Raw genomic sequence first — 25626 nt, forward strand, 5'->3', positions numbered from 1 at the left:
TACCAAATCCAGTGGACAGCACAGAAAATGAATACTACGATGAATCAGAGTCAAGTACTGAATCAGATAACGAAGAGTTGAAAACACAAGAAAACTCTGAAAGGGGGGAAACAGAACCAAATTTAAATTTAGTCCCCAGAAGTAGCTCTCTGAGAAGAAGATTGCAAATTTCTGATACCAGTTCAGATTCTGAAAACGAACAAGGGACACAAGGCCCCAGAAAAGAACACAGAAAGAAGAAAGGAAAAGATAACGAAGAAGCAGTGAAAGAAATTCGGGAAAAGGAAGTTCCAGATGAAAGACTGAGAGAGATTCCACCTGAAATAATAGACCTAAGTGAAGAAGGGACAGGTACAGAGAGAGAGGGACAGATTTCTGCGGAAGACCCCCGAGGAGGTGTAGGGAACTGCAACATCCAGTTAGGTGAAGGGACAAGTAGCCAGCAGGAAGATTGCGTGTCGGAGACCCAAGGAGGGACAGAAGTAGGGAAATCAAAACAAGTGGTGGAAAAAGAGATTGTTGGAAAGAAAAAGTGAGTTGAGGCAGAGTCTGAAGAAAGCGAGAACGAAATACCTGGAGGTCGAGTTCTAAGAAAGAGAGCTTGGAGAAATGAAAAGAATGACAAAGGAAGTAAGTTGAAAAGAGCTGCTCAAGATGAAGTTTGGCCAAATAAAATAAAGAAACTGAGATATCGGCTAACTCGAGTAAATTCACCAAGAGCTGAACAGGTGAATGAAGTAACGAGTCAGGAGAAATCCAAAGGAGAAGAGACAAGTGAAACTAAAGAGACCAGAAGAACAAGAAAACCAAACCAGAAGTATAAGTCGCCAGAATGGACGTACGTGGCCCTGCCTGAAGAAAAACAAGAGGCAGATATTCAAGGAAATCCAGAGGAGGCTATAATGAAAGTGGTTAAAGAAGAAAAAGAATCAGAAATCCTGAGGGTTCTCTTGTCTGACATCGGAGAAGAAGAAGCGGAAGTTCAGGAGATTCTGTATCTGGATTACGAAAAGGAGGCAAAAGATGATGAGATGCCAAACTGAATAAATTCAGGAAGCTGTTGATGAGGATATAACAAATATTGCAAAAGAAATAAAAACTGGTAGAATCAAGTAGAGGCTCAGAGCCTTGGACTAGAGAGCTAGTTGTGAAGTAGAAGAGGCTAAGTCAAAAGACACGGTCCATTTTAGTAAAGATGGCTAACATAGAAAGTAATAAGAGTAGATGTACCTTCATGAAAAGATGGTGTAAAACGTGTTGCTGTTGTACAGGATTATTAATGCTTCTATGGAGCATACTTGCTCTTGTGATCTCCTTTAAAGTTACTGTAGATACACTAGAAGAACATATTGAAAACAAAACTAATATAGTGAAGATTTCAAAGGTAGTACCGACTGCGATAGATAAAAATTATTTACATAAAGATAGGTCTATAACAGATTTTTCTAATAATGTATTTTCAAAATTATTAAATGAATATGTAAAGACAATGGCTATAATGGACTGCTACGTCTGCATGCAGTTACCTGCCTCTGTGGCAGAGGGAATAACATGTAGTGTAATAGCTAGTTTATTTTATCAGACAGGGAGATTAGAGTATTATTTTTCAGATATAGATAACATTTTTGCACAAGTACCTGCTAATAATAAACGAAATAAGGTGAAACCTGCTAAAGTATTAGGTGAATTGTTCTTAGAGACTAGTGAACTAACATTAGAAGCTATATTCAAAAATAATTTGACTTGCAGTTTACAGAAAGAAGAAAAGACATTTCTAGATATGGTTGAAGAAAGACGACATAAAATGCATAGAAAGGCATCAGAAGGAAAGGTGAAGAAAACAGCATGGGATATAGAAATGGAAAAACATCTGATGAAGGGAGAATCTACTCCAACAATAGCTCTAGACTGGCCTCAGAAAGGAAAGTTTTGTATAAGAAGGAACCAAACTGCATATGATAATTATTTCTTAGGTAATAGTGAGTGCCATGATACATACTGAATCATGGGTGGATGGGGATTCAAAGGTGGAAGAGATCCAGTATTCCCTGGACTGTATTTTATCTGTGGGAACAGGGCATATTCTCGTTTGCCAGACCATTGGTATGGCACATGTTACGTAGGCCTGGCATTTCCAAAAATCTTTCACATTGATAGAGGAGAAGATGGTGTACATAGTTTAATTAATCATTTAATACGTAGTAAGAGAGAATCTTGGACAGAAATTGTGGGCGATATTTTTGGAGCATTGATAACACCAGTGAGAATATCTCTGAATGCAAACAAAATTAGAAAATTGTCAACAGTAGTGGATCGCTTGTCAACAAGCACCGCTGGAGGATTCTTATTGGTAAATACTGAAATGGTTGCCATGCGTGCTATGGTGATGCAAAATCGACTTGCCCTTGACATACTTTTAGCAAAAGAGGGTGGAGTTTGTGGAATGCTGAAAGTTCAACATTGTTGCAGTTACATTCCAGACGAAAGTAAAGATCTGAAGGTTTACATTAAAAATATTACTGAATTGCATGATGAAATTGTACCACTGGAGGTTGAAGGTGTTTGGGAAAGAATTGGGAAGAAAATAGCTGCTATTAAGAATTTCTTAGTTAAAATAGGTAGTACATTTATAGCTAAATATTGTTTCCATTAACATGTGTGATCTTCATATTATTAGTACTAAGATTAGGTTGTATGTGTTGTAGAAATAAGAAAACAAAGAATAAAATAAAAAGAGAAAAACTGAAAAGAAAAGAAAAGGATCCAGATAGAGATTTAGAAGAGATAACATTAGAAGAGTGGGAAGAGAGTATGCATAAAAAGGCAAAAAGAGAAGAATTTGGAGAAACTGAATTATGAATAAGAGCAAGAACACATTACAGATTTTCCGTAAAAGGGTAATACAAATTTTTGTGTTGTTGTGGTGATAAATCACCAAAGGGGGGATTGCTGGAGCGGGTTTATTTTAGAAAATTTGTATACCTTCTCCATTCTGCATGTTTACATTAATCAGAATAATTGACTAATAGTAATTGTACTAATTGAATTGCTGTGGATATTTACCAACCTTACTAATATATGAAACACACGTGGGAATTGCATCTGCATGGCTTAATTAATATGTAAACTAAATTGTGTTCGCATATTAATGATAGATAATTAGAATATTGCATGATATATGTTGCTTTCGTGATGTATTTGTGATTTGTGCTTTATAAAGTGAGTATAACCCGCAAAGAGTGTTGCTTTTAACTACACACACATATGGGTATTAGTGAGGGAATAACATTTCATTAGTCATTTCTATGTATTAACTACGTTTTTGTGTTTCTTTGCTTAAGTTGACCATTCGGGCCTAGTTAAAATGGCCGACTTTTGTATTCGATGAAACATGAGCTACTTCGTATGGTCGTGAGTGAATTGCGCCTGCGCCAACATCAGCAACAATGGCCTCGTCCTGACCCCAGGCATGCTGTACCCATCAAGGTCGCATTGGGAAAAGTGCCAACCGTACAGACAAAAGACTTTCTTTAAAAACCGGAACTAGCAAGTGTGATGACACCATGGACTAAACCTTATTAGAACTTTGTAGGACGACTCATAACTAGCCAATCAGAACAGTCTAAAACTCATTCTTGTTACAATTTGACATTGAAATCACTATAAAAATCGATAGAATAGTGAGGATGTATGGTCGCTCTTTCCATTTCCTGACGTTATGCTGAAAGAGAGGACGGTGACGCTGCAGGACAGCTGTTTCCCTGAATTTTTGACGGACTGATCGAATGCCTAATTCCCTGATAATCAGAACTTTTGCATTTAAAGGGCATTGAGTGACAGAACGACTGAATTTGACTTAGAGGACAACATTTAGCCAGAATAGGTAAATATGATGGTCAGCTGCTTAATCAATTAATGACTTTATTTAGATAATTTAGATAATTAGATAAAATTTAACTTGTTTCATTACAGAAATGTGTTGGGTTGTTTATTTCCAGAAAATGTATTGATGTAAAGAAATTATAGAATTAGAAACCGCCTAAACTAGCAACTAGTTGGTCCATGGCCTATCCATGGGAGGAATACCAAAAGGTGATGTTTAGGCCTTAATGAGGTAGAGAAAGTTAGGTGAATCTATTGCTCATTAGGGACAAAACGGGTATTTCCTTTCATTCCAGCGAATGGACCAATCACCTCTTTAGAAAGCAGACCGATAGAGAATGAATGTTGGTGTTATGGGCCCCACCAGTGAATGAAGTGATTGAGTGTGTCGGTGAAGATCTATGGTCTGTGACGAAGGGAGGAATGTTGTATTCCGCGCTGCATCAAGATCACTGAGCATGAAACAGACACAAAAATGATGAGCACGGAGCCCAAAAACCAGCATGATTTTGTCATCACATCTCTGCAGCTTGATATTTGGGCCATGATGAGAACTGTGGTTAGTGGATGCTGATTTATACATATAATATGGAGAATTTATGTATGAAGAATGACCTCTGATGGCCCTTGTCAAGGAAGCGGAGCATCCTCAGGGTGACTGGAAGCCAATAGAGGACTTTTAGCAATGTTTGCAATGAGTGTTTCCATAATATCCACATGAAACCTTCCCTCACATCTTTCACTTTTCATAAGAACATTAAAAACATGATCCTCCACACTTTTAGAAATGATTGACTTTTATACTCCAAGTGGCGCATGCCTCTTCGTCTAAATGTATAAATACACTCTTCTTACCCCTTTCCTCCTCCCTATCTGTATTCACCAATATTTCCAGTAGTATATTCCTTTAAAGTAGAACCTTGTGTAGTGTCAGGGTTTTCTTCATGGAAAAATGTGTTTACTGTTGGAAAAATGGAAAGGATTAAAAAGAAAGATACTGCACACATCTGGTGAGGTTTGCGTCTGCTCATCTGTGCACTCTGTACAGTTGTTCATGCGGAAAGCATGCATGTCTGTGAAATGTAAGATATTCACAAAAGTTCCCAATAGTCAGACATTTTTACTAGTGCACGGTAAGTAACCTTTGTACATAGATGTCTGGGCTCATTTTGTGTATTTGGCCCATGGTGTCCAGATTTGGGGAGGCTTGGGTAAATGGCCTCTTGTTGATCGACTGCCTTAGGTAGAACGGCAAGGAAAACCTGCTACATCGGAGGAGAAACTGCATGTTCTAGAAACCTATATTCATAATAGGAAACGTTTTGATTACATTTCATGGTTAATCAGAGAAAGTGAATGCTTCCTGCTGCCCCATCCATCTCGCTCCCAAGTCGCCCATGGCCTCCAACGCTATTGCAGCCCCCAAAAAAGCACCTTACTGATCCAGACTTTCAACATTGCTGCCCTTTTTCTTAAGCAGTCCAGGACAGAGTCTCATCCCTTTCCTGCCCTTCCACCTCATTCTCGTCATACACACACACAAACACATGGACAGTGGAACAGGACAGTACAGCACCTGAGGCAGAGAGACACTGACAAAGCGACAATGAGACATTAACATGGACGTCGGTCCAGGATGCATGGACACACAGACAGAGAGACACGGAACCTGATACATGGACAATGAGACATGAACATGGACATGGATCAGGGTGCATGAACACACAGACAGGAAGACACGGAACTTGACACGTGGACAATTAGTCATGAACTTGGACACGGATGCAGAGAGACACATACTCTGACACATGGACTCTAGGGTCAGAGAGGAACTGACAATGAAAGGTGAACTTGGATGTCGGTCCAGGGTGCATGGACATACAGACAGAGAGACACGGACTCTGACACATTGACAATGATGCATGTTTTCTGGGTTTAGGAAAGTTCAGGTTTTGAGGCAAAGTTAGAGAAGCTCTGGCATAGTGAACTATGAACATTGACACAAGGAGACAAGCATGGAACTGGGAGAGTGAAAGAATGACAGGAACATTATGCATCTAACCATATATAAGGGAGGGAGCAAAATGGACACCGGGCTACTGGAATAATGGCATGAACATTGGCAATAGGAGACAAAGATACTGATACAGAGTCTCAGTCAATGGAGCAGTGATAGACCCAACCTTTAGGGTGGACCAACCTCTAGGCTAGACCAACCTCTAGTCTAGATCTACTAGAGCCACCATCTTCGGATAATTTCTCAATTTCATGAAGTTCAAAATGTTGAAGTCTGCTTGTGCACTTATAAATTAAAGCACCTCGAGATAAAGCTGTTTTAATCATGAAGTTAAAGAAACCATTAAGTTAAAGAAACCTTCCTTAGACCCTGCTCTCTCAGAAAACCTGAGACCTATATCTCTGTTACCCTATGCTGCTAAAATCGCAGAGAAACATTTAAGCAGTCAACTGTCCATGTTTCTGGAAGAGAGACATGTTCTCCATGAAACCCAGGTATATAGTACCGAGTCGGCCCTTCTTCTTGCCTCAGAGGCCCTGAAAACTGCAGCTGATGAGGGAAGAACTACTGCACTGATCCTTCTGGATCTGAGTACTGCTTTTGACACGGTCTCCCACGACACTTCTGATGGAACGGCTGGGGGAGGCCGGGGTCGGTAGAGGGATATGGGAGTGGATTAAAGCTGCAGCTGAATGCGGGAAAGACGGAGGTGATGGTAGTTGGTAAGCAACCCTCTCTATGGTCACATTTGTGGTGGTCGGAGGAGCTGGGACCTACTCCGACCCCTAAGGCTAAAGTCAAGAATCTGGGAATATGGTTTCATGACACCCTCTCCTATTCAGAGCAGATATCAGTTGTGGCTGGTGCCTGCATTGGCATTCTTAAAATGCTGCAAAAATCCTGAACCTACTCCCATTAGTTGCAAAATGAACCATTGTACAGGCCCTTGTCAATTCCCGTCTAGATTATTGGAACATCCTGTACTTAGGGGTGACCACAAAAAATCTGAACATCCTGCAGAAGGTTCAGAATGCTGCAGCTCGGTTAATTTTAAATATTCCTAGGCGGGCCTCGTGGAGAAGGCCTTGAGGAAATTACACTGGCTCCCCATACAGGCTAGAGTCACCTTTAAGGCCTTGTGTTTTGGTCACAGGATTTTCAAAAAGAAATGTCATAGCTTTTTGCATCCCCTTCTTCCCGCATATAGACCTGCATGTTATCTAAGGTCCTTGGGCACGGCAAAGATGATTGTGCCTAAGGTGCGGAAGGTACCGGCTGGTGGGAGCTCTTTTGGCATCCTTGTGGCTAAGGCCTGGAATGACCTACCTGTTGACTTACGGACGTGCCTGTTTGAGACCTTGTTCCCCAGAAAATTAAAATGTGCTCTTCCAGTATCCCCCTGGTGGCCGGAAGTAGGCCTCTGTAGCTGTTCCTCCGGGGACTTAGGCTGTAGGGAGGGTGGGTGGTCAGGCCAGCTGTCAAGGCATTGTTGGTGTTAGCGCGGGGACACTCCATTGGAGTAACCAGGCGCTCTATAAGTTGAAAAATAATAATAAGTTCACTAATGGAGGAATGCCCCAGATCAGAAAAGTTGCTTTGTGCTTAGGGAGACACAGCCTGTACAATTTTCTATTCGCTCTATACATCACTACATGAGGGAAACATATGGAAATTAAAATCATGGTCTATCTACTAGACTGTCATGTTCTTGTGAGCAAGCAATACAAAAAAGAAATCAACATTCTCTGTAAGCCAGTGGATGAGATGAGAAGCAATCCGCAACTTGTTGCTGACTCTGGGACCATATTATAGCTCTTGAGCACTGTCCCACTCTATTCTGTGGTGCACACTTGAGTGGTTGTGCTGAGAAAAAGAGAGGGACAGTGAGCCACATTAAAGCAAATGCTCTGTTTCCCCTGCAGTCACAAACACATGCCTGCACTGAGAACAGTCGATAAATTAAACCTGGACTGGCTGTTTGAAGCCACTGAAACACTTTTCACTGTACAGGTGGCAGCTCAGTCTCCATTTATAAGGGTGTCAGATATTCCCCCTGAAGGCAGGTGTAGAGAGTGGCTACACTTGTCCATCTAGGAGGTCCCTGGGACCCCATACATGCAGTTTGTAGGGGCATCCTCGGGTGGATCGACTGTGCACCACCTCTATGTTGGGCACACTGAGTATGGTGGTGCACTGTGAGTATACCACCTGACCGCTTCTGCATCTGCCTCTGTAATACTGTTTTGGCTCAAGGTATTTTCTCATTTCCACGGGGCCACATCCCATGCATATGATGGAATGTCCTCTTGAGACTGCTGAAGCGCACATCTAGCTTTGACTCAATTTGTACTAGAAAAAGAGCTGCTCAAGCATTTGCAGACCCTTTTTTAATGCCAAATTCTGCCAGGGGATGCACTTGCCTGTTACACACTCTGGGGACCTTCTAAGATACCACCCTTGTCATGGGTAGAGTCTGTAAATATTTCTCAGATCAAACTTTCTCCATAAGTAAAAGCAGGGCATGTTTACACATTTGGAATGTGTATTTTCCTCCTGTGAGAAATTGGGTTGTTGGTTGACTGGGCTGTGAGACCTGGTCAAGCAGAAGCCACAATCCCTTGCAGAGTGAATTATAAAAAGTCACTAAATGAACCTATTTTTAACCCGAGGGTTCTTGGCATAAAATGGCAGGCAGTCTTAACTTAGAGGAAATGTGTAAAGTACTTATGTAGCACACAAACAGTAATAAAATGAAAACACAATACAAGAAAAATAGCAAACCAATTTAGAAAAATAAATTACAGTTTAGTAAAATATTTGACACAAAAACAACAAACCCAGAGGTATGGATTCTTAAAGTTTGAGGTTCAAAAGGGCGCCTAAAAGATTAAAGCGCCAGCCACAGTGATCTAGATGTGCAAGAGTGGGTCAAAGTCAAAAGTTAAAGCAAACTATGATTGTATACAAGAAGTAGATTGGGCCCAGCCAGCGCTTACCTTCGGACTTAGAACATTTCTGAAGAAAAATGTCTGAAAATGTAAAGTTCAGTGGGGCAAGACTGCAGGAGGTGTCTGATGAGGGACCGGTTTCTTTGGATTGCCTTGAGTCGAAACTGCAGTGAAGATTTCTACATTCAGACTTAGTCTATGAAATGGATGTCAAAAAACTCCAGGAGGGCGAGGCAGAAGGCTGTAGCCGAAGACAATCCCATGAGCTTGGAAACAACTTTGCGAAGGATGGCTGAAATGTATTTGCTGCTGCAAAAAAAGAGCATAATGGGAGAAGCCTCAAAATCATTCCGAAAGGCAATGCACGTCAGATGGATTTGACAAGTAGGTTGGTCTCGCTCTCTTCCTGGTTCTCAGAGCACTTTTTGGCCTAATTTTGTCTAAGCCCCCAGTTTGGGAAAAAGTCCATCTGAGCACCTTTAGGACCACAACTCACTCACTCAGGCTGAGTCCAGGTTCAGGTTCAAGATGGTCGGAGCCTGTTATTTCCCTGTGGCTCTGAAAGGAGGTCAGCAAACTATCTCTTGGAGTCACTCTGGCTCAAGCTGGCTGCAGTGACAATACAGTGTCATTAAGCCATTTGTGTGGAGGCAGAGCACAAGCTATTCAGGTTTAAGTGGGGCTGTGCTTAGCTCTGCCCCCCATCCTGCCAGCAGATGGCACATTGATGCACACCTAATCTCTCTATAGTGTGACAGTCTGAGAGCAATTCACAAAGTCTAACTGCCAATTACTCCCAGCCACGTGAGCCAGGTCAGACTCCAGAAACAAAGGGGATCATGGCAGGAAAATGGCAACTTTATAAAAGTGACATTTTCAAAATTGCAATGAAAAATCTGAATTTACTATTAAAGATGGTTTATTATTTCAATTTCATAGGTGCCAAACATGAAATATTTACATCTTCTCATTTAGGGATCACAGCTTATTAAATCTAATAAGAAATCCCCAATGTTATCCTATGTTTTCACTGCTGATACATGCAAGACGTGAGAGTACGTGTCCAACCTTTCAATTACACGGTGTGTTTCCCTATGGGCTACCTAGGGCCTACCTTAGGGATGATTCATATGTAATAAAAGGGAAGTTTAAGGCTTGGCAAGGGGTTTAAATGGCAAGTCGACATGGCAGTGTGATACTACATTCCGGCTGCAATGGCAAGCCTGGGACATGTGGCAAGCCTGGGACGTGCTTTAGTGTGCTACTTAAGAGAGTGGCACACAAAGTGCTTCAGGCCTACTAATAGTGTTTAATTTGCAAGTCCTGGGTATATGGTATATCAATCTGCCAGGGACTTATAAGTAAATTAAATCTGCACATTGTGTATATGGCAATCAAACCATGTTTAGGGGAGGAGCATAAGCACTTTACCACTGGTTAGCAGTGGTAAAGTACACAGAGTCTTAAGACCAAAAAAACGAATTCAGCAGAAACTGGAGAAACAGAAAAGGCAACATGTTTGGAGGTGACCCTACAGAGAGGGCAAGGTCCAACACCTGTTCACCATACTAAGGTAATAAAGAAGAATCAGACATTATTTATCAATTAAATAGTTTTATATATGTAGGCATACATCAGTGGAGATAGTGAGGTTTTTTTTTTAACTCCAAACAACATATAGGAATGGGGAAAGCCAGTAATGAAGTATACCACTGCAAAAGATAAAACCTTTGTCCTGTAATCTCAGAATACTCAAAAACGTGGGAACTAGATAACGTGCAAGAGGTATTAGCTAGCAGAGATTCTGTACTGGATTTTATGTGACACATTAAACCTTGGCAGATGTGGTACCACTGGATAATGTGGTCCAGTCACATTCCGATGACACAGTATAAGCCAAGGAGCACGTGAATTTCCACAATAAGCCATTTCTAATAAACGTTCTGGAGACGATGTACCTGGAACATGTATTACATCCTATACATCGTGTTGTATAATCCTTGCTGCTGTCACATTCGCAGAACTATAATTATTTGGTGATTACTCATAGCACGATGACACTCAGGATTCACTGTTACAATGCACGTTTCACCAATAGCTGGAGGGGATCTCATTATAGAAAGGTGAACAGCTTGCCAAGTATGTATCATGAGTTTACTGTTATCTTTCTATGGATCATGTTTTATTCAATGCTAATTAAGTGAACAGGAAGTCGTGCATGGACAGCAGGTGTGTGTGTGTATGTGTGTATATATACTTGTATTGGAGCTTGCCTCTGTCACAGAGCACAGGAACCTTTGTCTCCCTCGATCTCACCAGGTATCTTCTTCAAACGTGGTTAACAATGAAAGGTAGGAGACATTTTTGTTGTCAACTTTTACTAATTCAATACATATTTGGTTTGGTTGTAGGCTTTAGAAGTGTTATTGAAATGTATATTGTATTTAACGTTTATTGTCTAAGGTAGAAAAATTGGAATTATTACTAAACAAGCAAATATCATATTCCATAACCCACTTCCTATGGTGTGGGAAGCCTTTGGTATACAAAACCTCTTTTTCTTCTGCTCCCACCTTACTACATATGATGGCAGATTTCATTCTTAGTTCTTCTATACTTATGTATATCGATTTATCATTATGGTTTTGTGAGAATAATATTTTGTAAACATTATACGAATTATTTTGCCATCTACTTGTAATGATTGTATTTCAATATGTCATATTCTGGTATTGTATGTCTTATAACGATATGTTTATGCACTTAAAAAAATACTTTGAACACTAAAAACTCATACTCTTTCAAAAAATGCCATTACTATTGTGGGGCGGCACCAGCAAATCTAAAGCATGCATTGGCAACGCTAGTAGGTCTGGGCGTATGCAGCATTAGCATATTAGGACAAGAAATACAGGAGGGAGTCAGCAGAAGGACATAGACATTACTTATGTTGTAAGGTAGATCGTCATGAAGTTCAATGCGAGCACTTGAGTGGAGGTGGAAGGATGCACAGCAACACCCAATAGCGTTGGGTGAGAGATGAAAACAGTCCTGGACTGAGGTAAGAAGTGAGAGACAAAATCGCAAGATAATTGTTGAAAGTGGCTGTTCAGAGGAAGCCAATGGTTGACAGCGGTGCACCCTAGTCCACTCTATGTATATTTCTAGCATTATGTCTGATTGACAGCTGCACTGTCAAAACCCAGAAGAAATAAGCTAAATTGCAAAAGGGCGTCTACAGATTATTGGACATCATATAAATCATAGGCTACACATTTTACTTTCCATTCAACAAATGTGTTAGAATTTTGTTAAATTCAATCACTTGTGAAGTTGATGCATGGACTCAGAAAGGGGATAATCAAAGATTATGACTAAAGAAACTGAGGGCTGAACATTAATTGGGGTGAACGTTTATCTGCGAAGGTAGGCTATTTATTTAATTAGAGGAAAACTGTATGTAAGAATGACATTTTCAGAGACTGCCAAAGTATGAACTGTGAGAGTAATTCATTCTATGACTCAGCCCAGGGCAAGGGTGTTGTTTAATCTATTTCATTTACTTTTGGCAAAGTTCTACAAACCACATTTGTGCCATGTGGGGGTTATGTTATGTTATTGTAAATTTATAACGCGCACAGATTCTCCTAAGAGTGTCCCGGCGCGAGCTACAAGGACAATAAGACAATGGAGGTTAAAACAGATGAGTTTTGAGATGTTTCCTGAACAGGTTGGAGTCCTGGATAGCACGCAGAGATAGCGGCAGGGCGTTCCACAGCTTGGTGGCCTTAAAAGCAAGAGATCTGCCCCCCATACGTTGAAGGCGAACGCCGGGGGTGGAAGCGAGTAGCTGCGATGAAGATCTCAGAAGTCTGGTGGGCTGGTAGAAGGAAAAACGCTTCTTTATATAGGAAGGGCCTCCGTCATATAGGGCACGATGGGCAATGACCAAGGCCTTGAATTCAACACGCTTTCTGACAGGGAGCCAGTGTAGTTGACGAAGCGAAGAAGAAATACAATTCCTGATAGGAAGATTAACCACCAGCCGAGCCGCAGCATTCTGGATTACCTGGAGTTTATTTAACAAGTAATCAGGTGGGCCAATGTAGAGACCATTTGCATAATCAAGGCGGGAAAGAATCAGGGTCCGGACTACCGTCTCTTTGGCTGATCTGGGCAACAGAGGAAGAAACTTTCTCAAGGATCTGAGTATGCCGAAACAGCAAGCTGTAAGCTTATTGATCTGGGGCAGAAAGGACAGCTGCTCGTCAAACCAGATACCTAAGTTTCTAACTGGAAGACCCGTGCAAGCTGGAGGAGAAAAAGCTGGGGCCAAATGGAATCCCTAAAATTGGGAGGAAATTTGCCGTAGAGCAAGATTTCAGTCTTCTCCTCATTGCATTTCAACTGGGCGGCCGATAACCATTGAAAGACAGCTGACAGACAAATCTGTACTCTGGATGTGGAAAAGTCAGTCTTGTCCCAAGTAAACAGGAGCTGAGTGTCATCGGCGTATGCAACGACCTTAGCCCCCCCTTCCTCCGCCAGTTGAACCAGTGGCGTGACGTAAAGATTGAAAAGCAGAGGGCTCAGCGAGGAGCCCTGAGGAACACCAGTGGAAACAGGTTGAGGAGGAGACGCAAAAGGTGGGAGCCAGACCTGTTGTGAGCGTGCTGTCAGAAAAGATTCCAGCCACTTCCAGGCTTGGCCTGTTATGCCGATAGCAGCTAACCGGGTAAGTAACAAAGCATGAGGGACGGTGTCGAATGCAGCAGACAAATCCAATAGGATAAGGGCTGCACTCCCGCCAGCATCCAAGCACTCACGGATGGCCTCTGATACTACAACTAAGGCAGCCTCAGTACTATAAGACGCCCTAAAACCTGATTGAACTGGATGGAGAAGCCTCGAGTTCTCTACAAACTCCGTCAGTTGTTTGTTAACAACTTTCTCACAGATCTTAGCCAGACAAGGCAATAAGGAGATCGGGCGATAATTAGCAGGAATGCTGGCATCAAGAGATGGCTTTTTAAGCAACGGGATGATTTTGGCTTCTTTCCATTCTTGTGGGACAACCGCCTCAATAAGGGACAGGTTAACAAGTGTGTTAACCTCAGGATTTATAGTCTCAGCAATAGAAGCCAGGAGCCTGGCCGAGCATGGATCAGAGGGGGACCCTGATTTTAAGGATTGCAGCAGTTTCAGAGAGTCAGAAAGCGCAACCGGGGAAAAGTCGGAAAATAACACCACTGGAGTAGGGCTATCAACCGAAGACACGCTATTGGAAGCAAATGTTGCCTGAATAGACCGAATTTTAGCAACAAAAATGTCAGAGAGATTTTCGCACCAGGAAGCAGACACTGGCAATTTGGCAGCCATCGCTGCAGGGGCCATAAAGCTCTGAACAATATTAAAAATTTCTTTCGAGTTGTTACTAGCACACACAATACGTTGAGTATAGTAGAGACGTTTAGCTTCATGAATGGCCTTATAGTAAATCTTCTGAGTATCTCTAAGCGTCTACTTGGCAATTGGACAAAAGCCGATGCGCCAGCTCCGTTCTAACTTTTTACATTACCGTTTAAGCAACTTCAAGTTGGGAGTAAACCAAGGTTGAGAGGGAGAGTCCCTATGGCGCTGACGGCATGGCAGGGGAGATAAGTTGTCAACAGTTCGTCCAATCCAACCCAGAAAGCAAGCAAGCGCTCCTTTCAGGTCACGGGGAAGAGTAACCCTAGATTTATCCAGGCAGAGGCCAAATGCGAGAGGGTCGATTTTGGCTGGGGGTGGGGGTGCTTTAAGGTGTTGCTTCACACAACGAGGATAACCACTGTAATTGATGATTTCTGGTAGTTTGTTCCAGAAGAAGCCAGGTGTGGGTGTGGCCTTGGTTTTTATGGATTGTCTCATCCTCTTTGTGATGATAAATAACACTTGTTGTTGGGGAGAGACAGCATCCTGGTACTTGTATGTAGCTAGCGGATACGTATCTTAGGAAACTGACATGATGACTGCTGGCAGTGAATGGGACCACGGCCTTGGGATTTGGCTCTGCATAGTCACAGTTGATTTGCAACCTTGCATGTCAGCAGGCAAGCTAATTGAAATGTGTTTTGAGTTCTTCAGAAACCGAAGAAAGTTGATGTCTAGTCTCAGAAGATTTTTAGAGCCCAATAAGTAAAGGGATCTTGCCTTAGTCACATGTACCTGACTGGGTAGATGTTGTGTGGGTCCAGATTTGCATCTGGACTACTGATATTAGAGTAGTGAAATAAAAGAGTTATCACAGCATTGGCACATGCAGTTTGTGGCTAAGGCAGCAGGTGCTCATATGGATCATATGTTCCATCCACACACTAAGAAACTCAGAACAAGCATTGAAGTTCATTGTGCAGCATAGCTGATGTTGTGGCCAAGAGTTATGTGTATGGGTACGTGAAATCATAAAATTAATGTTCTAGTATTTCTTATTAAAACGTGAGTGTATACCTTGGGTTAAAAAGTCACGCAAGATATGCACAGAGCAACTTGCTCAGGTGGAAATATTTCCTGCTTAAACCGTACTCCTGTGAACATTTTCTACTCAACCATTGACATTTTTAAATTGCAATTTAACCTTTCAAAATAAACCATCTTCGTAGGTCTAAACATTCCCATAGAATATAATTAAGTTACTTGTAAGTAGGCTGTACTGCCCATAAGGCAAGGTGCATAGTATTTAAAAGTAGGAGATGTAGAAATTTTGTTACACGCAGTGGCGGCTGGCATGACTCGTGAGTGGCGAGGCGGGTGGGTAGGTGCGGGGGAGGTGGGTTCGCGGGGAGGATTGCAGTGGGGCGGGCGTGCAGGGTTGAATTAAAAAAAGAAATTTCCTTTGAGGCCGGGTCCCGCATCTCTGCTCATGTTCTCCTTCATCCGACTCCAGTAACAGAAAGCAGGCAGCTTAGGTCACACCAAGTAGCCAATGTCATACACTGGAAAGTGAGTCGATGAAAATGGAAAGACAGGGACAAACTCAACGAAACTAAAGAAGGCATTGGCAAAGCCAATAGGTCTATCTTTAATGGCTCCCTCCTCTAAGCCAATCACAACGCTGCAATACAACATTATTATTGGTCTGAGTGCCGTGGGATGGTGCTCAGCCAGGGTCTGGAGGGGTGGGCATGTTCTCCATGCAGGCTGTAATGCAGCCTGCATGGAGTACGGGGAAAGTGGGCATGAAAGGTTTGGGCGGCCCAAGAGAGCCGACCAAACATTGATTGCGCACTTAGGAGTGGGCAAAAAACTCCTCCCCTGCTCCAAGAGCAGAGCAGTCCCAACAACCTGCCCTCCCGCAAAGCAGCAGGGCACAAAGCATAACATGATAATAACTCTAAATTATTATCATTTTATGTTTCTACTTGGTACTGCTTATAATCAGTGGGCCAACGCTTCTCTGCCATAGCAGAGGAGCCGCCACTGACTTTGTCCTAACAGCTCTTTTCACCGTAGCAAGGCTGATTATTTCATAGAAAAAACCTGGGCTGCAATATTAAATTTGATAATGCTTGTGTACATCACATGTAATACTGGAGACCATGAGCTATATGCAAGAGAGTAAAAAAATCACGAAAATAATTCAGTGGGATTCTTGTGAAAATGTAATATGGTGCATACCTCCAAGTCAAAAGTCATGCAAGATCTATATAAGGGAACTGGCTTGTGTATAAAATGTCTTCCAAGCACATTTTCTACGTAAATTTGTCTCATGTGAGACATGTTCTTCTCAAACTAAAAGTAACAAGAACCTGTGAAATTGGGGGCATTTTGTGCATTCTACTTTATTTGACATTGTTTCGGGGCTGTAGTATTACGTACACGCCTAGTTTTATGCATAGGTATGTAAAGTGCCCCCAAATACTTTCCTAGCCCGTGATTTACGAATACGTAAAGCACAACAACCTGACCAAAGTGCTATATTTTCACATCTTATTTGTGAAGGAAAACGTCCAATTTTTCGGATTCTAAACCAGTTAGTGACTTTAACATCTCAAATGATTTTTTGAGCGCCAAAAATCAAGGGGCATATTATCGAGCCAGATAAAATTATCGCCGCTTTAGTGGCAGCAAACTGCTGCTAAAACGGCGATAATGGGCTTGATAATATGCTCTATGGAATTCTAATTGAAACCCATGTTAGATGTATAGGACATCTAGCATGGGCTTCAATTGGAATTCCACAGAGCATATTATCAAGCCCATTATTGCTGTTTTAGCGGCAGTTTTCTGCCGCTAAAGCAGCGATAACTTTATCGCCTGGCTTGATAATATGCCCCGAAGTTACAAGAAATTGTAACGGCAGATTGCAGATGACATCACATTTAGGTCCACGTTACAAGTGAGCCTGAGCGTCATCACACGCCCAGACGATTCAGAGTGACGCGGTGCTCCCTCTCTGAACTTCAAAAGGTGTAAGAATGCCGGGGATGATTTTACTGCGTGCATTAGAAATCCGCATGCATTTCTGTCACTATCTCCAGATTTAAACTAGTGCTACTGGGTAACTTAAAATCAGTAATTTTGGCCTAGGTACTCTCCGCCCTCCCAATTACCAGTCCTCTGTCAAAGGAATTGCAGTTCTCATGCAATTAAGTGTAACTCTCCGTATAAAATACACATTACGATTTAATGTACCACATTTGTTATTGTCTTATTTCATAGCACCAACTCTTATTTCTTTACGTTCATGGAAGAGTTACACGGTATTGTAAATAAATCGCACCATTATTAGTATTAAAAGTTGTTGAAATGATAAGACACTAGGGGCATATTATCAACGGCCAGCGATAATTATCGCTGGCCGTGTTTAGCGTTCACAATTCTAATGCCGCCTATCGCCGGATTCTATCGCCCGGTTAGCGCACTATTAGCAATGCGCATCGCCGAGGCGATAGAAATCCCGCCAATAGCGGTGTAATTTGGCATATCGCTGCATATCCAGCGATGAAACACAGCGTTAGGCAAATATAGGGGCATATCAGCAACAACCGGCAATAATTAATGCTAAGCGCACTTAGCGCTAAGATAATTATCGCCGGCTAGCGTGGATTTTTATCGCTGAGATAGCGTGCTATTAGCAACACTTATCTCACAAGCGATAAAAATCCTAGCGCTAACTGCCTAACGTGAGATTATCGCTGGAATCCCAGCGATAATCTCACAAAGGAAACCCAGCGATAATCTCACAAAGTGTGCCGTTAGCTTGCTGATAGGGCCTCACAAACTTAGCCATGATATCCACCTTACATAGGATATCATGGCTAAGTCAGTCCTGAAGCAGGCGTAAGGAAAGTAGCGATAACAGGGGTTATAGCTACTTTTCCTACCGCTATGCTTCATAGCGTGGGGCTTGATGATAGGAGAAATGTCGCTTTTGAGTTTCAGTAACTCACAGATATTCCAGGGCACAAGTCCTATAAAAAGAATTGAGGGGACTGACCAAGTTAGACACTATTGAAGTGACATCATGACGCGTGCCATCACAGCACATGATGTCACGACTTAGCTCTATAAAAGAAATAAAATAGTGGTATTTAAATTATTTGTGTAAATACTGGGACAGACCAACACATCTGACATTCTTACAGTGCATGCATTCATCTCTTATATGCAGGGACTGAACAAAGCCAAAAGCATGCATCTCTTCAGTACCTGTGAAGAGTTAACAAGATGACTTTGTTATCCCTCTGTGGCATTTACATTTAAGTGTGAGGTTCCAGGCTGCCTCCAGTCAAGATATTCAAACACTTAACACTTAACTTCGGCTCTGCTGGAGGTAAAAAAAAAAGCTCCCTAGTTGTCTGCACGTTGCTGCTGGAAATGGAAAGCAGACAATGTGCAGGCGCTTCTGAACGTGTCCCGGTGTCTTACACCAGGACAAGTTAAGCATATTTCTGTGGGGCCCACCTTCTTGGCATGGGGGACGGCGTCCACCCTGTGAAAATAGTGGGTGGACTCCTTGTACCTGCGTGTACCCCAGACTCGTGCCCTGAGATACTCATAGTCCTTTATGAAGGCACCCCTCTCCCCACCCCAGGGATGGGGCTCCCCTGCACCGCGGGGGCCTGCATTACCCCCTCTGCCTTAGAGGCGTCTCTGTGTTTTTTCTAAAGTTTAGACTCCAAGTCAGCCCTTACGCAACGTGCCAGCCATTCCAGAACGAATGTAGGTTCCTGGGTCATTTCTCATGAAACGTGATTGTGACATTGACACACGGTGATTCACCCTCACACTGCCTGATCCGAGCCCTCAGGAAACATTGTTTGCCTATTGCACAAATGCCTGTACTGTAATGTAAAACATTAATTATAAGTTCTTGCATAGTGCTTGGAATGGCAACTACGCTTAGTGGTAGGCTCCGTAAATAACGAGAGGTGATTGTTATTATGCAATTCAGTAGAACTCTGTGCGTTGAGTTACGAAGAATGAAGGGACGAGTTGGCTTATTCAGGATTCAAATGGACAGCTTCTCGGAGACTCAAAAATGTCAGCAGCAGGGGCGGCTGAATTACCAACCAAGGGCCCTGACGCAGCAGGCGTAAAAAGAGGAATACGCCTCCAAGGATAGCTTTTGTGCACTGAGGTATCCCTTCCCTTCCTGCACAAAAACTGTTCTGTCCACAACACGGGCACCTTTGCCTCATTGCACAAGAGTGCCTGTGTTGGCGCTAGGCAACCAGAAGTCGCCAGTGCTACGACAGAACACAACGGTGCCATAACATAGCAGATATGGCGCATTTCTGCTCTTTCCCTTCAATGCAACACGGTGCTGCGACTTCCCATCCTGCTTTGCATTGGGTCAAAGTTGACCAAATCGGGTCCTAAATGACTATGTACAGCTGCTTGAAACTGACTTTCAGCTCTGCTGTGAGCCAGCACTGCTATCATGGCAGGGTTGCAGGTGAGTAACCGGGGGAGTCATCTTGAGAGCCTGACATTTCCTAAAGATAACGCTCTCTAAATATAATATCCTGACATTATCCAAGGAGATATGAAATCTGTCACTTTCATAACAAGGTTCGAATGGTGCAGGTGACGCATTAATATTTCCTGTCTCTAACAGCTGCGGCCGCCATAAACAAAGGGTGGTGGTGTTGCGCGGGGGTCAAAAAATACAATATATATAAATAAAAACTAATCTTTTGCCACCGGCCGCCTCCAGCGTCGTGTCTCCTCGCCAGCGCCTCTCCTCTTCCTGCCAGGTCCCAGCAGCCCCTGGGACAGACTCCCTGCCCAATCCCCGTGCTGTAGAGCAGTGTGGGGATTGTTCTGAGCGGGCAGAAAAGACGCCCTGCTCAGACCAGGGGCCTGTGGGGTTTGTCTAGCCCGGCTACTCAATGCAGCTGGGATGGAGAAAACCTAAGTTCGCGTGTGTTTTGGTCGGCCTAAGATGTTAGCCACACATGCGCACTGAGGGAGTGGAGTGCACGAGCACTCCTCCTCCCCCTGCCTATGCCTCGTCCGCGCCACTCCCAACACCGCTGGCTAAGAGGTGGCAAATGTAAAATGAAATGATGTAAGAACACCGTTTTAATTTAAATTTGCTGGCTCTGGGCCACGCAATGGGGAGACGCTCCTCCGCCATTGCGATGGGCCGCCACTGGCTAAGGTGTTCTAGAATACTGGGTGACGTCATGAACAATGCGCTGGCTCAGTCAGTGCGCAGACAACGCCTCTTTTATGCATTTCCAGTGTTTGAGAGGCAGATATTTCACGGTGAATTTCTCCAAGTTAGTGCATGATATTTTAAACAGCACAGTTCGGAAACAGTAAGAAGCAACCACTGTTGCGCTGCCTGAAAAGCAGGCACTAACTCGGAGAACCTCTGAGGTAAACGTGAGCGCTTTATACTGCGCAAAGCACAGCAGCTCAGCTCTGCGGAGGTGCAACTGTTCATTAGACTCCTCGAGGGCAGATGTCTTAATATGTTATGATAACAAACGCCTTGTAAAGCCACTAACTTTAATTTACAGCTTCTATTTTGGCGTCGCCCATGCACGGCCACACCCAGGAACGTGTTCCTCTTCTCCACGCCAAATTCTCGCCAGTGAACGTGCTTCTCCCTTCTATATAAATGACACTGTTTGATTTCATTCCAGTGCGCGCTTGCCACCACATGCTGCCGGAGCTGATCTCCATTAGTCAGACAAAGAAAAGAGTTCACAGTGTTTCCAAATACCTCTGCCTGGGTGAGGCAGCAGAGATGTTACCTCCAATGGTTAATTATCTATTGGGGAATGACACACTTTTTTAATGTTTATTTTGTTTGGCCAAACCACTGATGATATCTCTGCGCATGCTCATGTCTTTTTGGCTCTAGGCGCTAAAGCGAGTTTGTTGTGTTTCTCAGACGCAGGCCTGCTGCCGGTTGCCCTCTGTTTGGCCTTGTTCCTGCACCTGTCCATGGTAAAGGTACGTGACACATTTTCCTCAAACACAGGAGGTTTGGACACAGGTGATAACAGTACTAGAAATAAAACACAGCAACACTATGAAGGATTGAATGGCCAAAGATGTATAGCCAGGGACATCATAAGGATTTTGGGGGTCTAGGGCCGAACGCATTTTGGGGGCCCCTGTTTAGAACAGCTTTGAGTTTATGATCCAGTTTCAGCTCGTTCGTGCCCTCTTTGGCCGGGACACTGAGTGCGCAGGTGCACACCTCCATATCCTAAATGTTTTTATGCCTACTGTTCAGGGATGGAGAAGTGTGTTTTCAATAATATAACACAGCAGCAGCTCACTAACATTACTGAAAATAATCTCTGTGACACCCTCCCATTTCTCACATGTAAGGTCCTGGTTTGATCTAAAAGAAACTTTTTTTTACGGATGTTTCATGAAACCTAAACACATTTCTCTGCAAAATATTTATCATAGACTCTCACACGTAGCTCACATTAAAGATTAACTAAAAGAAAACGGTATTTAAATCAATCTGTTTCAGAATTATTCAAGATCATCGGGGCAAGACTCTGCAGAACAGAGCTGGCTCTATAAGGGGACCCCCTGAAAGGTGGGGGACCTGGGCCACAGTTCACTTTGCAAAGCCTTAAAACGTCTCTGTGCATAGCTCAACTTTCCAGGCTCAATATTCATTGCAGTTCTCTTGTCCTCATTTATTCATTTATCAGTTGTATCATGCATGGGGGACCACACCGGATAGGTTCCAGAGAGTTCGACATAGCATCGAGGTACATGAACTAGACTACAAATGACTAGACCTGGGTAGAGTTTGCAGAGAACTCTGTGAAGTGACCAAAAAACACAACTTGACATTGGCGAGCGGGGAAAAGACTTTGCTCCGGTACATGGAGCAGAGTTTTTTGGATCTCCGCGTGCTCCGCCAAGGGTGGAAAACTCCGCAAACGGAGCAAAGTTTACCACCCAGGCCTAAAAATGACAGAGTGTACAACTGGAAAGCTCTTATCCTACATCCACCCCTTCACCCCTTTTCATGTATTCATCTTAATAGAGCGTTTGAACTAGCATTTTGTATATAGTTACCAAGATTTATCTACAGTTCGATTGCGTCCTTGCCTAGACTCTACGCATTACAACATGAGCATCATTTATTACAGGCTAGGGATACACAGAGTTATCGCAAATGGTCTTTTCTTTGTTATGGAGTCAAGAAAGTTAAACAAACATTCACTAACACTAGGGACTAATCGTTCTTTAAGATATCTGTTAATGATGGTTCATTTTGGGCCCTACAAAGTGTTTTTGAAAGAGAAAGCAGTTTATATATTTCTTATTGAACACATGGTAACAGTCTTATTGAACAACTATTTTTCATAGTCAAATGCCATCCCGGGATCATCAACGACAGAGAGTGCTGCCACAGAGAGAACAGCAGGTTCCACCACAAAACACAATGATAGCCAAGTGATAAAACCCAGAATCAAAAGTCAAAGACTGGTAAGATGCACTACTTTGATGTTTTAAGACCTAGAATTTTGTACTTCTTCTGCACCATTATGCTTTCCTGTATTCTGGATCAAGACTCAATAACGCAATTTACAAATAATGGAATCAAAATGATGAATAAATGGTGAAAGGTTGAGCCATTTGTAAATGTATTAAAAACAAAGGTTGCTTTGTTGGGCCAAAGCAGAGACAAAAAGAGAGAGGGACTGAGCGCCTGTGTGTTTGTCTTAGAGTGCACATATATTTTTCGTGTGAATTGCGTGTACTTAAAAGACATATAACAGCAAGTATAAAAGTATACTCAGAAGTGGTTGGATTTCCTGCAGAGAACGCAAAGGGGCCTATTCACAAAGTCATTTTGAGTGTGTAAAGTAGGACACCTGTATCACTCTTTAATGTACTCCTACATGGCAGGGAGGAATGAACCAAAACAACTAGAATGGGAATATTTATGGATTATTTATATAAAGTTAGTAAAAGTAGAAAACAGTTTTAGTGCAGATGCACGAAGGCATGCGGAAGTATGTAAAATAATACTGCTGTATTGCTACATCATATTGATTAATGCTTTTGAGTAAGGCACCATTATCTTCACCAGGTTACTTGATGTTTGTTCTGCTCAGTAGCATTTACTTGCAGAAATAACTGATGGTTACAATGTCACCACCAGTTATTCCTCGACTTTAGCAGGCATGCTAAAATAATGGAGACGTTGACTGCTGATGTAGGGTTTGTCATTGCTTCAGTTACATTTGTATTAACATGATGTTCCTAAGCAGAGTAATACATGCACTGAAAACAAAGAAATACTGATTATTTATGTTTAATGAAACAGAATTAATGTGTCAATAGCTATGCAGATATTGACTTTTTCTGTAACAAAAGGCAGAGGGAGAGAAGCAAGAAAAGGGCAGATTAACAAATTTGTCTTGCAAAGTAGCAGAGAAATCAAGTTTTCTGCGCTGTGATGCGTGCGTGGTAGGAATATAATAGGGCCGCGCCATAGCTACAAAGATATAAAGCTGTTTTTCTCTCTCAATACCCTGGAACTCTTTAACCCTGTCTTGCGCCATGTGCATCATAGTGCCAGGGTGTGTCTGTTATGTCTAGTGTATATTTTGTACTTCAAGGGCATTCCAGCACAAAATCCTGTGCTTAGACTAACTTTAAAACTTTTCCACATATGATGCATTCTGCGCAATGCTACACATGCACTGTTGGAAAAGGTATGAGAATGGTGTCAAAACCCATACATGGTTGCATGAAAATGCTCACGCACATCGAAAGAATACCACATTGATGCAAAGTGGGACAAAGCCGCATGAAGCTGTATTGTTTTTACTTTTTGACAACTTCCCAGCACAGAAGGCGTTTTGCGTTGGAAAATAAACAGTTTATCAAGTCTTTGCTCCGATTTGCGTCACTTTTTGTGGCTTTGCACCGCTGCAAAGTTTTAATACACCTGCCACCAAATCTGTCAGCAAAAGTACAACAATAGTAAATGCACTATTTACTAAAGATTAGGGGGCAGATTTACATGGAACTGACGCATCTGCATAGATGCGTCAGTTTCCTTGCGCCAGCGTCAAATGTCCTTGCGCCACAATGGGCGTGCTCTATTTACAACACCGCGCACCATGACAGAGAGATTAACAGATGAATCAGAAATTCTGACGCATCTCTTGGCCCAAAAGTCACGCATTGCTGGAGTTGTGTCGCAAGCACAACGCAACTCCAGCTATGTATTTTGAGGCCTATACTTACTGTACTCCGTCACTTCTTACACCTGCTTCAAGCAGGCGTAATGTTTTGACGCAGTGGCATCCTAAAAGTGGTGCGGTGAAATCTTGTAGATTTCACTGCGTCATTTTTACAAGGCCTTCCTGCGTGGGTATAATGTGAAGCAGGGCTTTACAACGTGACACATCTTCCTAGATGTGTCATGTTGTAAATAGGTCACATTGTCTGCGTCCCCGTTACTTCAAAAAAGTGATGCAATTGCGGCACAGGAAGGCCAAGGGGCTTGCAAATCTGCCCCTCGAAATATGATGTTCGCAAGTTTTTACCTTGGCCCATCATGTGATACTGCCCTGGCGTTTCATTGTTTAATTCTGTTTAAATAGTGCCTGATCTTAACAATATGTTTCATAGGATTAACAAAATAAAACAAAGCAAAGTTTCTGCCATGGTCTTTCAAGGGTTGGTAAAGTGCTAAATGAATGACCATTCAGCAGCCTCGCTCTATGATATTCTGATGGACTCTTGCATTAGCTGTCTATTGTTGAGGTTACAGTTTGGTAAAGTGCCCCTGCTGTGCATTTGAAGATGCGATGGGATTTGATGACCTGGACTTCCAGCACCTGTTGATGTATCCCTAGGCATTTTAAGATGTCCACCATGGCCCCATTCCAGATTGCATGGTACTGAGTGCAAACTCTGCCTTAGTAATTACTAGTACCTGCCATAACAAGCAACCAGTACCATGCAATTATGAGTTAGTCCCCATGGAATCAGGAACTACTGTGCAGGCTAAAATTTCCCAGGTGGTATTCCCTTTAAATGGGATTTGACACATACTTTTGCAAGTGCATATTTTACCATCTGAGTGTGTCTATGTCATTGAAACCTGTCAGGCGTTCAGGCACGAGTGCACATTAACTGGTTAAATAAATGCCGAAATATACACATTTCAGCGTCATTTTTTCACAAAACCTAAAATAAATATGGATAAATACAGGTAAAATTAGCAAAAAAGAAATATCGATAAATACAGATGGAAACGACAAAAACATAAATACCATAAAACCGGGA

At 42.5% G+C, this 25626-nt stretch overlaps 1 protein-coding gene across 1 annotated transcript in view; it reads left to right on the forward strand.

Annotated features, from left to right (window-relative positions):
- Window positions 1-11141: 11141 nt before the first annotated feature.
- The window catches only part of LOC146816616 (serotriflin-like), a 138148-nt gene continuing 123663 nt past the window's right edge, over window positions 11142-25626 (forward strand). Inside the window, exons 1-3 of the mRNA XM_085609146.1 lie at window positions 11142-11198; window positions 21236-21297; window positions 22687-22806. Of these exons, the coding sequence (XP_085465272.1) occupies window positions 11192-11198; window positions 21236-21297; window positions 22687-22806 (189 nt within the window). The 5' untranslated portion in view covers window positions 11142-11191. The remainder of the gene's footprint in view (window positions 11199-21235; window positions 21298-22686; window positions 22807-25626) is intronic.

The sequence above is a fragment of the Triturus cristatus genome, chromosome 6 (assembly GCF_964204655.1).
Source record: "Triturus cristatus chromosome 6, aTriCri1.1, whole genome shotgun sequence".
NCBI classification, from domain to species: Eukaryota; Metazoa; Chordata; class Amphibia; order Caudata; family Salamandridae; genus Triturus; species Triturus cristatus.